The following is a 16,615-nucleotide window of genomic DNA, read 5'->3' as shown; positions in this document are numbered from 1 at the left end:
GAGCTAGATCGTACAATGGGAGCTGAATCGTCTGTTAACCTCAATGTAACATTGTTACGACTATAGTCACTGGTCGTAATGCGGTTTACTTTAAACCACTCAAAGAGTAAAATATATTACAATAAGCAGAGCATTTTAAACGATTGTTGAATGCCTCATCCGTTTAACTTTTGTAGTGTAAAATTCTACAATTTGTAAGACATTTCTTTATGATAAAATTCTCCTGTATAATTTGATTGCTAAAACAAATTCGTCAGGTCCCAAGTGTATTTCTATCGCTGTTCACTGGTAATGTTAATTACTTACAATATTAAAATGTTTATAGATAACATATTAGTTATGTTATTCGATGCTGAGTTACGATGTTCGGGAGCAAAACTTTATTTAAATTTTAAGAACTACGGTTTTTACCATATGTATTTATTGTATTTAAAAGATAAATGTATCGTGTGAGGCCTACAACAGGGGTGGTTAACCCTCAAGTCAGTTTCCATCCCCTCAGTCACAACTTTGTTTAATCTCGTTACTTTGTACAGTTCCGCTTGAATCTCTGTTGAAAAAATCCCTGCTAACGTATTACTTAAAGACCAAAACTATGTTATAATGTAAGCGATATTACAAAATCCACAAGTAATTTCTACATAGCGTTCAACTCTTCAGTTTTTTGTGGGTTTCTATTTTGTATTGTTTAGAGAAATATATCTGCGTGAGTGAGTGTGTGTGTGTATTTATCCATCTAGTCTAATATTGTTTGATGAATTATTTTAGCAGTATTAACACATACCAGTTACATATTTCTTTTAGAAATGACACCATGTGCAACGTTGAAAACGAGAGTTATTATACAACACACACAATTAGACTTACTCATCGCAATAACCTATAATACGACAAACTAACAGTTACCGCAGCACCTCATAGGATTAAAAGGACTAAAATCTCTAATCTTCAGTTGTGTATAAAATCAAATCTCACCATCTCGACACAGTGGACGTTTATGAAGAAGCTGTAAGAAAGGTTTTAACAAGCAAAGTCAAAGTTCTTTATTCAACCAGAGTTTGTCATTAAAGCAAATCTTTGGTACTACACATAAATCTAATATCATCAATAAACGTTAAGTTTCATTGTATTGGTGTTGAAATTCTACCAAAAACCTGTTTATACGATATAGATAAGGATAGACAATGTTTAGGAAGAAAAGAGATAAGATCTTTAATAAGAGAAGCTCGGTAAAGGCAAAGTTAACTGCAATCGTTAGCAGGCGAGGTCAATAAATAGTGATAAGTTGGTAGATTACAGTGAACAAACCTTTAGGAACTTTTAAATGTAGTTGATTAACGTGTTTGGCCGATAATCTACTAATACGCAGGTTGTAACGATAGAGAATCAGTGATATTTTAAGACATATAGTAATAATATAATTACTTTCAACAATAAACATCCAAAAAATAACCTAAATAAGACAAGAAAAGGTATCAAAAATTATAAAAACCATAGATAAAAATCCATGTAAAATTTTGCAGTTTACTTTGTACTTTTTCTTGTTTGTATGTCAGACATATTTCCAGACTTATTGAAATGCTGTAATAAAGTTTAATCTAAAAATAATGGTTTGATTCAAAATGCGTCCATTTTTATTTTAGAAAAACAATGTAAATATATTTTTATTATTTTCTTGTCATAATGACAATTACTGGTTCAATCAGGACTCATAAAATTTATCCATATTCATTATAATATTTTACAATAATTTTATTACAACATTTTTCATGGTATAATTTTAACGGCTGTCATATGGTCTTTACTCATTGCGTTTTTCTACTGGTATTCATGTACAAACAAATATTTGTACATGGCTTTGAGAAACAGGAATTATATTTTATAGACTGTATATATTTTAGAGATAGCAAAACATAATATAATTAAAAATATAAAAATATAATGCACCTCACAAAATACTGTACTAATTTCCCGTATCTAACTTTTCAACATTATATCAACCAACGTCTACTAAGTTCAACACTTTATATTTTTAACCTTATCCAAATATTTTAACGATTAAATTATTTCTTAATTGTTAATGTTTCTTTTTTTTATTATTGAAAACCCCTAAAGTTGTATTACTGTAATAATTGTCTTAATTGTTGCAATTAGTTTTTGATTTAACGTATATCAATTAAAACATTTTTCATAGTTATATTATTCTTTCTTCATAATATTGCCAAACGGCTAAATAATTTTCCAAAATAAACCTATCACACATTAAAAAAAGTTCTATATTTTGGCATTAGCCTTCTTCAGGAACAAAAAAACCAATATACTGTTAAAGGTTTTTTTGTTCCTGAAAAAGGCTAATGCCGAAATATAGAACTTTTTAAAAAAAAAAGTGTGTAATATGTTTATTTTGAAAAATCATAGTTATACAGTATTAATAATCGAATAATAAATTAATAAAAAAATAAACTTTAAGCACCCTTCAATTTGTGATCAAGCAGTGTCTAGCTTAACCTATCAAACTTATTTATAGTAGTTTTTAACAGTAAGCAAATTATACTTTAAATATAGTTCTAAATATTGCATTAAAATTATATTTACACATCGTCCGGAAAGCTTACTATTTAGTTAACATTGATTTGATCCATAGCATCGGTTTAAAATTTTTATACCGATGTTATCGATAAAATCTTTATTTAGGAAAGTGATAAAAGATAACAACGCCGACCTTCAGCAGGTAAAATATTTACAGGTTGTGGTATCATTATTTCCCTGTCCCAATCATCTGTTACTTCCCCAGCTATTGGTAGTGTCTTCATCTGTTTCTGTCAAAAGGGTACAGCATTAATCTACAGTTATTAGATATGACTTGAAATCTATTTCATATGAAAAGGTCTATTCCGACTTGCAGGTAAATCATAAAATATGAAACTCTGATACTTTTAATTTGATTTCGTTAAAATCTAATTTTTCAATACTATCATACAATGTATAGTTTGAGGATTCTTAACCTAGTGTATCGAGTTGTTACAGAGACACAAAGTATGAAAATAAAGGAAAACAAATTGCCATACGCAGTGAATAAAAAAATAATCAAACCAATTATTGAAGAAATCTTCTACAATAGAATAGAAAATGGTTCAATCAAAAATTGTTAGTTTACTTTTTGCATTTGTTGATACCAATGGGGGTTTTTATTACTATATTTTGTAACAAGCGTAGGAACGTTCTTCAGGCACAAATTAGATATTTACTTTAAAAGAATAGAACGGCTGTTTTCCCCTTAGGGTTCTTCATCTTGTACTGTTTTAGCTGTGAGTAATCGAAATAGTACTTTAATTGGCAATTAGAACCTTCATTAAATGTAGTTGGCGGAAAAGGAGCATGAGTATTTCTAGGTTTTGAAAATATTGTTTTTTAGGTTTTGAAAATATTGTTTATACCTGACCAAAGAGTACCAGTTTTATGAGCCTACAGGTTTTAAGTGTTAAGTTAGGTAAACAACATATGTTCTTGAAGTGAAGGTTTAATCATGCTGATAGTCAATAACTGTAAACAGCAACAAAAGTCTCGTCACAACGGTAGCAGATGGCTTGAGGGATATTGGGAGCAAACTTTTTCGCAATATTAAACCATGCGATACAACATAAAACCGATCAAATTAAGTCTAGGTAGTGATAATCGTTCAAATTGTCCCGGATATATTTTGATAACCATATTTAGTTTTAGAGCAATTTTATTTCTGAATTAGTATCTGAGTTAATAATACTAGTGTACAGCATCTGAACCATTATTCAATTAAATAACATATTAACTCGTATTGGTTTTTTATTGTTTTTATCAATCTATGCTATTTATCGAGCTATAAGAGAGAGTAATTATGATAAAATATTTGACCCAATGCTTAGAAAAACTATTTTTATTTCCCTAAAGTTGTGTGTATGCCCGTGAACTAACTGTTTAAATACCCAAACGCCCTATACTGCGGGCCTATAAATCATACGATTGGGGAGTTCAACAATTGTGCCATCTCCTTTTCGTCCATTTCTTTGCATCAAACATTCATTTAATTTTTAAGATTCAGAATTTCTTTTTGAATAATGACATTTGCACCATGGAGAACATCATGTAAGCCAATTTTTAAAGAATAAGAGTTCAAACTGTTCTGAATTTAAATTTTTGTAAACGCTTTTGATGGTAGAAGGAAATTTTGAAAAAATTATGTAGTAAAAACGTTGAGCAGAGGTATGATACTAGGCTTAAAACAAACTTTCAATATCCGCGGCATCGTCTTTCATCAGTAGAAACAAAACCTGACATACATGGGCAAACTATTTAATAAACTAGCTCAAGAATTAAACAACAAAATACAGTACAAAGCATTTCAAAAGCAGCCTTGTTTACTTCCTTTTAAGAAAAACCTATTACATTATAGATGAGTTCTTAACTGATCAGGATGTGTAAAAATTAATTTGTTTTATTTTTACAAAAACATTAACATATTAAATAATTAATTATTGTTTAAAAATACCAATAATCAAATCAAATTTATGAACCCATTTCCAACCGTTAATGAAAAACAAGTTGGAAATGCATACTACCGTTACTGCAATCTACACTAAGAACGGCTTGCCTGCATTGCAACATGCAAGCCAAGTATGGCAACAACAAGTGTGATTGCATTTACAGGGCTCATTATGCACGGTAATAAATGTAAATATTTTTTTACTTTTGTTTACCGGCTTAGAACATCTGAATTGGTTCAAAATATGGAAAAAAGAACCTTACAAATCTTTGATCACACATAGTGCAATATTTCAACCAACCAAAATAATGGTATAACCCTAAATAGACATATCATTGTATAGATGCTACACCTATAACATTTTAAATTAATATAACCGTATTATTTTAATTCATATACCATGAATAAGTACTAGATATACTCTATGATATACCAAATGAGTATACGTTTGTTAAACACTCCTTTAACGTTTTATTGCCTAACAAACGTCAGGAAAAATTCAAGTGCGTTAATGTCTTCTGTTTATTTATTTTACTATCGGCTGAATAGAAATAACAGTTTTTAAACGCTTGCCCCTTTCCCAATAATTCAAGTGCTTACTGTAAGATTTCCTTTGCAATAAAGAATTAACATTAGTTTATACCAGAGAACTAAAACGTAACCAGACGTGAAAACACACCCAAGCACATCTAAGGCTAAAAGACGATACAAAAGTCCTATGCAGTATCCGTCAATAGCTACGTGCTCCCTATATTTGATATGAATGTGTCTATGTCGTATACTGTTCAATGTTGACACACACGCACGTTGAACGCTGATCAGCTGACTCTTGCGTGCAACATGTTGTCAGTAGATATCTGAACTAATGGGATATGTCTACTGTAAGAAATGTTAAGTCATGTAAACTGCTTGGTATAAAGTTCAGCTGTTATTTCACCAACATTTGTCTCGTCGAAGACTTTTACATTTTTGGCTTATAGGCTAGGCATTCTAGGAATATAAGTGGCAGTTAGAGGAAAGTTTAGGTACAGTCCTAATCACCACTTTTCTTTATGTTTTTTTGGGTCGCTGAACACGAATATGAGGTTTGCTGACAGATATTATGCCCGAAACATTGTTTATTTTGTGGAAAACCTTTAATTTTGGATTTTTTGGCACTTTTTTAGGTTTTTGGGCTAAATCTCGGTAATTATGGGTTTTTGAGAAGATCATGCTTTGTAAAATTGAAGATGACAAAATTTACTACAAGTTTTGTATATAATATTTGTTTCAACGACGAACCGTTACGCCACCAGAGCACCCTAAAAAAGGCCAGAAGTACCAAAAATGAAATCAAACGCTAAATGCTGCCATTTTACATTAGGTTTCCATAGAAACAACCCATATTACGATCATTTTAACCAAGCTATTTAGTTATCTTAATAAACTGTAACACACTTGAAAATAAACAAACTAGTGTGTCCACTGACCACAAGCCTCCACCTGAAAGAAATATCTGTCTTTTAAGATTAAATCGGGGGAAATAGTGACAATCTTTGTTTAAATAATGGTAATAACCTCATGAATAGCAATGTGTTGGTTAATAGGATCATGCAATTCACTCTCTTCGGGTTAAAGGTTGGCATCTCGTCCAACCTTTTTTTGGGTGGGCCTAAGAGGAGAGAGGAAAGCATCTTCATCTTTCCACATCCTCATTTGCTTCTAAAGATTTCTCAAGGGTAAGAAACTGAGGACCAAGTTTATCTTTGGATATTCTCAGCTACAGTTTTGTTCTTTACAGCAAGGAGTGGAGAGTATGTTGTTGATTAAGTTTTTCCCTTTCCTGACTTCAAGAAGAAAACTTTTTTCCTTACATAAACTGATTAGAATAATCAATAAGTCAACATCCTCTTCAACAACGACAACGCTTATGTCACTATCAATGTGTCCCCATCTTCAGATGTTGTTTCCAAAATATATTATAAGAGATCATCTTACTTGTTATCATGGAAATTAGTCTTTCCTTGTTATTAGGGTTGGCTAGGAGATTTTTTCTTTCGTTGTGGTTGGGGTCATAGTTTCATCAAAGAGAATGTCTGCAGAAGTAGTTTTTTTTGTTCCACCTTGTGGGTGTTCAGGGTAGTCACAATCCGTCAAAACCCACTTGTCTGAGCCCTATATTTGGTTATAATGTTGTCCATATACTGTTATATTTTTTATAGAAAGGTTGATGCTCTGGCCATACACTTTTGTGTAGTAGGAACCCACCATCAATAACATACTGCAGATGCCCATGGAAGTGCTTGTTTTCAATGGGGACAAGTGCCTTAGGCCTATAAAGTTTTGATTTGGTTCTTTTGCGCAAACTGTTATTATCAAACAACGAGAATGAGTATGGACCCAGGTCGTAGGGCAAGAAGTGTTCTAGTTCTTCATCAGAATTCTTAGCGAAACTGATACGTTGAAACAATGTGTTGGGGTTTACCGGTAAGAATGCTCTACTTTCATTGCATTGTTCTTTATGGCTGGACTCGGTCTGCTTGTCTGAATTTGACGTTACTAAAGTTAAGGTTATTATACTTACGTTCTTGAAGTTACTCTTTAAATGTCTTTCATCATTTTTTCTCAAGCACTATAGCAGTCAACCCTGTGGTCAGCAACAACCCCTGTGCTGAGAGAAAAAAATGGGGGTTTTGTGGGAACGGGAAATAATCCTGCAGCCCTTGGCGCAGATTTATCAAGTGTGGTTCAGTTCATTATCATGAATAAATAGTTAAAATGATCGTAACATAGGTTGTTTCCATGGAAACCTAATGTAAAACGGTTTGCGTTTATTTTCATTTTTGGTACTTCTGGCCTTTTTTTGTGTGCTCTAGTGGCGTAACGGTTCGTCGTAGAAACAAATATTTCATACGAAACTTGTAGTAATTTTTGTCATCTTTAATTTTACAAAGCAGGGTCTACTCAAAAACCCATAATTACCAAGATTTAGCCCAAAAACCTAAAAAAGTACACAAATTTTAACGTTTTTCAAAAAATAAACAATGTTCCGGGCATAATATCTGTCAGCAAACCTCATATTCGTGTTCAGCGACCCAAAAAACATTAAGAAAAGTGGTGATTAGGACTGTACCTAAGCTTTCCGCTAACTTTCCTAATATGCCTAGACTATAATTAGAATATGGATTTTAGATGTGTAAACAAACCTTTTGTTTCTGCTAGGTAAAGTTTTCTATGATTGTTGAAATTTATAGATAAATGCAACAGGTGTGAATTTGCTATATCCGATTTCAAATTAGGAACTGTATTTATAAGATAGTTTGTTTCTACTTTATCTAATAATATGCATGCTTGAATTATTCAAAAATAATTATTTTCACTTAATGTTTTAAAATCATTTAATGGACCTGTGCGTAATATTTGTCCTCTTTGGCTGCGTTGCGGATTTAAGTCCAGAATTTTATGGGTCTCCTGAATAATTTTACACTTAAAATAATGTTTGGGTAAAGGGAACAAAGCGTGTAGTTGATCAATCTGTAATCTAATTACGATGTTTTCTAATTACTTTAACGCTTTTACAAAACGATATTTCCTCCTCGGGTCAGAGACAAATCTCATCATGGGGGGGGGAGAGTAATTGGTAAAAGAATGGGGAAAGTAACACGATTAGACCAACGGATGGCGAGGCAAGTCGCGACCGAAGGGATGTGAATCACACGACAAGCAAGGGATGAAAGAAAACACCCCTTGTAATGTATTATGCGTTACACAGTGGATCAAGGGTGAAGGTCAAGTGTTGGGCGCTCGTCTTACAAGACACTGTGAAGTGTTTAAAGGATGACTTGAATACACGAAGAGTGTAAAATGGTAGAATGAAAGAGAAGAGGTTTCGTAATTAACCAAGCCCCGATTCATTAACTTAAAGGAATCTATAGCTTACTATAATTTTGAGTGGTGTAGTTTAAAACGTCAAAATGTTTAAGTTCCATACGTAGAGGTATATTGATGCGTTTGTTAATGTATTAAAAAACTAATTTGTTAACTTGTAGATATTATTTTACTTCAAATCTTCTCAAATTATGAAAAATTAAGTGATACCTAGTAATAAATACTTTGCATTAAAATAGTACAATATTTATGTGTTAATATAATCTACCCCTTGTAGTAATAATGAAATAAATGAAATATTTATTTACGTAACCAAATAAAATATCCGTATCCATGCAAAGGTGAACATAACACAAATGTACATTTTTCATTGTTTTTTGTAATTTTTTTCAAGTATATTTTTACATTGTTTCGCTTTACATTTAACCAACTGAAACAAGGGTACATGTACAAAACGACCAACAAAAGGTTGTAAGCTATTCCATAAATGTAAATTTTAATGAAAAATATTTATTAATCAGAAACAGTAACGAACTTAAAAACATGAGTCAAACCGAAGAACAAGCAGAAACCTAAGAATTTAGTTTTTTACAATGTTTTTAAGAAGAAAATCCATAGTCCATCTCCATAGTCGGTTAAACAAATATAAACATGTAAAATATTTATATTTTTTATATTTTTCCTGCCAACTAGCACAATTTAGCAAATCCGTAAACAATAAGAATCCGTACGTATCCCACAATGTTATGATGGTTACAAAGAGTGATATTCTCATCATTTTCCTGTAACCCTCGCACTGATTCATTTCCTTAATATTATTCCTGTCACTTTTGCCAAAGTCACCATCTCGCCCCTTCTTGACGGTATATATTTCACCAACAAGAACATTTCCTTGAATCTGCTACCGTCAGTGACACCTCTATGAAAGTATAGCCAACCCCAGGCTAAACGATCTTATTGAAACGCTTTGAAATAATGCTAAGAGCCCTACCTATATTATTTTATTTTTTAAATATCATATGATGACTAAAACATTTTACTATCAACACAATACTTCGGTATCCAATTGTCAATGCAATAACTTATTCCCTGAATTTAGTTTATTAGTACAATATAATCATATGGTTCTTTTATAAAGAAAACTTTCTATCAAGAATAAAATCTAAATATTTCTCAAGTTAAATTGTGGGGTTTTAGATTCTATGAGATACGACAAAGAGAAAAATATCCATAATATTTCAGCATTCAAAATTGATAATCCGGAAATATAATTATTTATTGGCATTGTTGAAAGCATATAAAATGTATTCGGTGTTAACATAGACAAGGTAAGAAGTAGTTTCTGAATAAGTAATTGTTCCTATAATTTCAATGTAATAAGGGATCCCTTGCCTCTGCCTGTGGTATTAATGTATATGTAAAGGGATTTTGTTTCATTTATGAGTATTTATTATTATTAATGATCTCCTTTACTGGTTAATATTGTAAAATACTTTAAAGACTGTGAATGAGAACTTTAATAGGCTACTGTGTAGCCATTGCTAAAACCATTTTGTACATATTTTGTACTGTGTATTTAAACTCAACCTCTTCACTGCAAATTTCACACATGATCTTACTTTGCAAAGAAGTCAAAGCTACGTTACTCTTATTAAGTTAATTAACATAATTAATGTTATTAAGTTATTAGGTTAAGGTTTAGTTTAGTTAATGAATTAATTAAGTATTGTAATATTTCTTTTACAATAAATATTATATTGAGTTGAGTAGTTTTGAAAAACAGTATTGTTATTCAAACGTGCTTAAAATAAAAGAAGTTTTATTATTTTATCATTAAATCTCAGCCAACAACAGTGCAAGGATTCAAGGTGATGGGTTTTGCTGGTTAATATTTCACCAGATCGCCACGTGTCTCTTTTGGTTGGTGAGGGTGAGATCACGGTTGGGCATTGAGTAGATAGACCAGTTTTATTTTGTAATACAACTCGAGTCTAAAATACTAAGAAAAAATATATGTAGCCTATTCTAAGAAAATGTTAAGGTATGTAAAGGTAAATGTTTCTCTTAAATAAACAAGCTTAGTAACGGAAACTGTATTTAATAAAGCTACGTAGGAAATGAGATTGGTTTGCCACAAAATCGTAAAAGGAACATAAAATCCAATACGTGTAATAAACCTACGTCAATATATCGGTCTTCGGTATTTCCTGAACTTATTGCAACTCGTTTAGTAAATAAATAACTTTTCACCACACTATGATGTTTTTACCTGTTTTACATACGTTAATTGGTGGCTGAAAGTTACGTTTTGCTGGCCATGCCAGCTGTCATCGTCATTTGGGGAACGAGCAGGTTTTTACATCCCTAAGGCCGCAAAATCAGCTGCCCGCTTACTTTCTTTAAACATTAATGCATATTAATATACAATCAGTGTCCATAGCGCAATAGAATTGTTTTATTGTCACCGCTGCCTTGCAACTAACTATTTATTGTTATATTTGCTGATTCCACAAATTATTTCTTCACATAGCCTTAAAGTTGTAGTTGTGTTGACTATCAGTGTGCTTGTATATTGTGGTGAATAGTGATAATAGGGTATAGTGTGGTGAAAATAGCATTCGTACCACGTAATGGTTTTGCAGCTCTCGATAGTTTTAAGTTCTCGACTTCGTCTCGGACCTATAAAAACCATCTCGAGCCGGCAAAACCTCACTTTCGGCCCTAGGTACGAAATATACAATTCAATTTACTGCAGAAAAAATGGTTGTAGGTGTTCGGTAGTTTCATTATGTCTTGATTTAATTCTACAAAATGCAATAAGTTTAGAGTCCCCGAATTAAAAATAATGCATATTTTAGTAGTTGCTTCAAATATTTTGCCTACTTATATAGTTTGTGGTAAGAAAATTTGAATTCCGTTGGAAACTGTTTAATGCCTTTATTATTAACCGTGCTTTTGAAAAGGCATTTGCTATCAATTTGATCTTCTTTAGTATCAAATTATTAAGTCGAACTACATAAATAAAAATATTTTAAATTCACTTTTTGCATTTTATATTTTGTCATATGCTACCAAAATAACGATATTAAGTAGGCCAGTTAAAAAAACCTACTATTACTTTTGTGAAACATCGAACACTTTTTTTGCTACATTTTGTAGCTGTTTTAATCATTGTGTTGTAGTTGTCCTAAGCTGGTAACAAAACTTATACAAAATATTTGTAATTTTCAAGAGTTAGCACACATCATGTTCAAAGACTCATTTAGTACCATGCAATCTTGTTTATGTTTGAGATGAGCATAAGACTAAATATATTTAAATGTTAAACACAAAACTCACTGTAACAATTGCTTTGTTGTCGCTCTTATAAAGGTAATAAATAAAGGAAATACAGTGAACGTCTAAATGGATTTTCACGGCCAGACTGGCAGTCTCTCCCTACCTCCCGGAGGGTTGATCATAAAAGCACACAAGGCCAATGTTGACCACATATGATGGATGGCCATCACCCCATCGTGTGGAGGCCTGCAGATCTCGCCTAGGGTCCGAGTAATTATAGCCTCTTAAGTCGCCTTAATCTGGGGGAAGTTTGCACTTTAGGGTATAGCGTTATAGTAAATTACTTGATTGATAATGTTGGCTTACGAAAACGTTTCACGTCAATCTTAAAACATATATTTCATCATGGCTTTTTTTTATTTGGCTAGATACGAAACAAAATTGTCGGTGTGTGATAAAAATATTTATATAGTGACTCAAAAGCTATTTAGACAGAGCTTTGTAATGCGCCTTACCATACCTGGGAGGGTTGTAAGGGGTTGTAGTGTTCGCCTGTAACCAAAAGGTCGTTGGTTCAATCCTGATAAAAGTTAAGAGCGTTTTGGTGGTTCGCAACTGGACCCAGCTATCCTTGATCATTGGGCTGGTTAAGTCTTAGAGACCATTCATTAACAGCTACACTCTCAAATATCAGATCCAATGTATCTACAAGATCAGCGATGTAAAATATCACTTCAAGTCAGGCACGATTTGTTGATAGCGTGCTCGTGTTAGGCCACTCTTAAAAGCCGGAATTCCGTGCTGTTGGTAGTTTAACTTCTTTAATTACAGCATCTAGGCAAAACTTTTTACTTCTGTTCATTTTTTGCAAGCAAAACGCGTGTTGCTTCATTCTCATTTATTCCATATAGGTATTGTATTATTTTTTTAAGACTATAAGTGTTAAATTGATTTCTAGAATATCGTTTATGTGGTTAGTTGTGGGGGGACAATGATATGAATACGTTTTGATTTTTACGAAATAGGGCTGCAATATATTAAGGATGTAAATAAAAAACCACTGAGCATCCAAAAATACTGTAAATGTATTTTTTCATGAAGTGACATGTTTCGGACTGAGTCCATCTTCAAACTTTAATAAACACTAAATACTTTTATAAAAAAAATATCTGCTAATTCAAATCATATTCATGCAAAACCAATTATTATATAAGCCTAAACAAAGTTTTTAGTATTTATTGAATATGGACCTTAACTTATAGAATATGGAGTCCAAAACAAGTCACTTGATAAAAATATATTAATTTCAGTGTGCTCAGTTGTTTTAATCTGCCACTTTAATGCGATGTATATATGTAATTTATGGTATTTAATTGATTTATTCTAATATTTTGAAGCTTTTTCTCTGACATTAGTGGCTGGGTCAGCTGGCTGATTAAAGGGGATGAGAGTTAACCATCCGTCATCCTGTGCCAACACTACCTTGTGTACTTAAGGTATCAATTTACTGCGTGATAGGCCTCTGAAGAAGTCTTCACTTATAAAATGTCACTAGTAAATGAACTCATTGAACGTTGAGATTTACTTAAAGTAATTACTAATTTCTTCAATTTTACACACTAGAAGGTGAACTGTAAAGTGCACTATGCGATGATTTAAAGTTTTTACCATTTTTAATTACAATTATAAAGTAAATGTAAATCCTATGTTTAATTATTTCATACCTATACAAGTAAAACCTAAGGTATAACATATATTAGCATAAAAATAAATACATTTTAAGTAATTACGTGGTTTTCATAGTTTAAATTGATAACTTTAACGAATGATAATCTAAGACATATCGTGAGGTTCCTGAATAAAACAATTCAAAATAAAAACCGTATTTTGTAATTTAACTAAAATATTCGAAACACAACCTGCATTGCAATGCCAATAAACGAAGGGTGCTTCATACTTCATAAATTGAATATCAACTCCTTAATGGTTCCTGGCAAGCCAATATCACCTTTAACGATCCCTATTTAACTCTGCTATGGTAACGACATAAAGTTCACTATTGAATCTTCCGCATATATACTACCATCGTGTGGCTTATAATGAGGGAGTTTTCTAATAAAAAAATATCTCCTCAACTGAGACACAATTTTTTTTTTTTTTTAGGAAAGTTAATACACATTCTTGTATAAGTGTAGGGAAAATAAATGACAAGATGGTAAATATATGTGTAAAATATGTGTTGAGGTCGTATTTCTTGTGTACTTTGCGTAAATTTAATAACACATACAATGCTGTTCAAGAAATAATTATAAGAATTTAAAATACCATATTTTTAGAAATATTCTCGAAATATTATAATATGTAGCGTTATTTTTCATACTATCATAAGCAGTAATAAAAAAAAATATTTTGTGCCTTTGACACAAATCCAATAAGTTATTTGACAGAAGTATCGGATGACCAGTCGACAGAATTGGTAAGGTAAAGTCATCAACAGAATCATTTGTCTTACGTAATTTAAAAATTTACTGCTACATTGTTTTAATTAAGGCTAAAGTAACTTATACAGGGTGTCCCGGAACTCTCTGGAACCCATTTGTATATTTGTTCCTTAAGTCAAAACAATGCAAAAACACCATATAAACATGAGGCTTTACAACCGATCTTGACAAGAAAATAAATGTCCGATTAGTAATTAAATTTCCTAAAAATTCTTATTCTTAATGTTTTGTTGTTTTATAACTTATTTTAAAGGTATTTAAGATTGAAGATTTTAAATGGCCGCGATTTTTGATTGGTAATATTTATAAATTTGATACTTTGTGCAAAGATTTGACTTACTTTGTACTAATTACGTTCCAAGATTGTCAAGTCAATCGCTTAAGGAGTTTGGAAGTTAAGGATGCATTTGTGAAAATCACATTCAGACACACAGACAGAAAACCAGGCATCTTAGACCCATGTTTATGTGGTGTTTTTGCATTGTTTTGACCTAAGAAACAAGTATACAAAAGGGTCCCAGAGAGTTCCGGGACACACTCAGGGAATCCCTCAGGTCTGGTACAACCCTCTTAAAAACAGCCTTGAATAAGCCTCAGGCAAATCTTAAATATGAGGCCACGATAAATCACAATAGCAAAATGACACAAATGCTGGATATTATGTTAACCACGTATTATTAAACAACGTTGCAGCAAATTTCATGATTTTGAAGAATTAACTTTGAGATTGTCAATAGTTGTGTCAAATTCTAATCTCTTACCTTTTTCATATCCCTGTGTTTCAGCCATCCTTCGATGACAGTTCGTTCTCGACTCTCTAGATCCTCTAGCTCAGAGTCCTCGGGCTCCGCCCCTTCGGGTTCGGACTCCAGCTCCACCACACTCTTCGCCGGTGACCCATGTATGATGTTTTCCATGTCACCACACAACACGTGGCCACTAGCTCACAAGTGCACTATCTCATTCTTCAACAGAAAATTACATTTTAGTTTCTATTTTGTTAGTTTTTAATCATCTGCACGAATGACATATTCACATTACTGTTCATTGAAAAAAAAATTGTTTGAATTCATCAATATGTTATGCTATATTTGATTGAATTTTAGCTACCAAAATAAATGTCGTGAGATTTCAGATCACACCTGGTCAATTAAAATTAGCATAAAAATGTGTTATAGGATAAATACTTCAACTTCTGCATGAAGAATATTTTATTTTATCTGTTAAACCGTATTTAGATTCCAAATTTTACAGTTATTAAATTTTAAAATCAATCTATTCTCTCTGATAACTTTAGGAGTTGAGGTGTGATAAGCTATTGGGTGTTTTAAGTATACGTAGCGTCATGAAAAAATAACAATCGTACTGTTTCCACCAAAAAAATCTAATAAGCAGTATATGAAATTAAGCAGTAGGCTATGCTGAAGAAGAATTGAAAGATATTCGTCTAAATATTATAATTCAATGTGAACGTTTTTTTATGGTCCACATCAAACTTTATAGTAATAAAATAACCCCGAAAATATTCGTTCACAATATAACACAACACGTGGTTTCACACACGCGCACACACGGGCAGGGGCGCAGCGCGGCGTTGTTGTATTGGAGGCGCGGACTAGAGTGCGAATCTCTTGTCCCTTCCATTCAACTCCCTCCCACCACCCCATCGAGATACTTGCACCCTTAAAATGTATTCTGATAACTGATATCATTGCTTACAAACCGATGAGGCTTCGAACACACTTTATACTGTACCGAGGTGCGAGTATCAAAGGTGGTCTAATACGTAATTCCTGTTAGAGACTTCATTGTGAACCTCCCCACCATTCAGCTCATTATTTAGAAAAAACACTTTTTGTTAATTTGTTTTATTCTTGGGTCGAATCTTTGATTATAAAATGTGATAAGAATTGTTTAAACCAAGTCTACATGAATAACTTTCACTTTTCTACAGGAATGTTTCCATTTATCGTTGACTCAAATTTTTCAAAGTGAAGGATACACATGATTGTAACATTTCTTAAATTCTAATAACATGGAGTGATAATCGTCATTCCATACAGGCATTTCACAGTCATTAAAATAGTGCTTCACATTATAGATTTTAAACTTAAACGAGGTGTTAGCCCGTCCTACGTACGGGAATTCAGTAGTCAGTTAAAACCATGCACAATTCAGATTAGCTAGTTTACACATATAAAGACAAAGTTTCTTGCAGTTTTAATGTGAAAAATCATCTTGTAAACAAAAGTTGTGTGACCAAATATGTTTTTATTTCATCATAGGCCTATACGATATGCATTTTAAATCCGATAATTTTACAATAAAACAGCAATTTTGCAATTTTTACGATGTGAAAAGCGTTGAAGTGAGATTTGCAGCCGATTCGCACAGACGCACGATGATTATAAGTAGCCTACAGTAGAGAGAGTAATAATCTTCAATTAGC

General features: G+C 32.2%; 1 protein-coding gene across 1 annotated transcript in view; it reads right to left on the bottom strand.

The window, feature by feature from the left end:
• Positions 1 to 15,116, bottom strand: part of LOC129005949 (uncharacterized) — a 196,569-nt gene extending 181,453 nt beyond the window's left edge. Inside the window, exon 1 of the mRNA XM_054434986.1 lies at positions 14,928 to 15,116. Coding sequence (XP_054290961.1) covers positions 14,928 to 15,083 — 156 coding nt within the window. The 5' untranslated portion in view covers positions 15,084 to 15,116. The remainder of the gene's footprint in view (positions 1 to 14,927) is intronic.
• Positions 15,117 to 16,615: the final 1,499 nt, after the last annotated feature.

This window comes from Macrosteles quadrilineatus, unplaced genomic scaffold (genome assembly GCF_028750875.1).
Source record: "Macrosteles quadrilineatus isolate MER2022 unplaced genomic scaffold, UCM_ALF_1.0 Scaffold_46__1_contigs__length_943047, whole genome shotgun sequence".
Lineage (NCBI taxonomy): Eukaryota > Metazoa > Arthropoda > Insecta > Hemiptera > Cicadellidae > Macrosteles > Macrosteles quadrilineatus.
The sequence above is the reverse complement of the archived record's forward strand: the minus strand, read 5'-3'. Positions and strand labels throughout refer to the sequence as shown.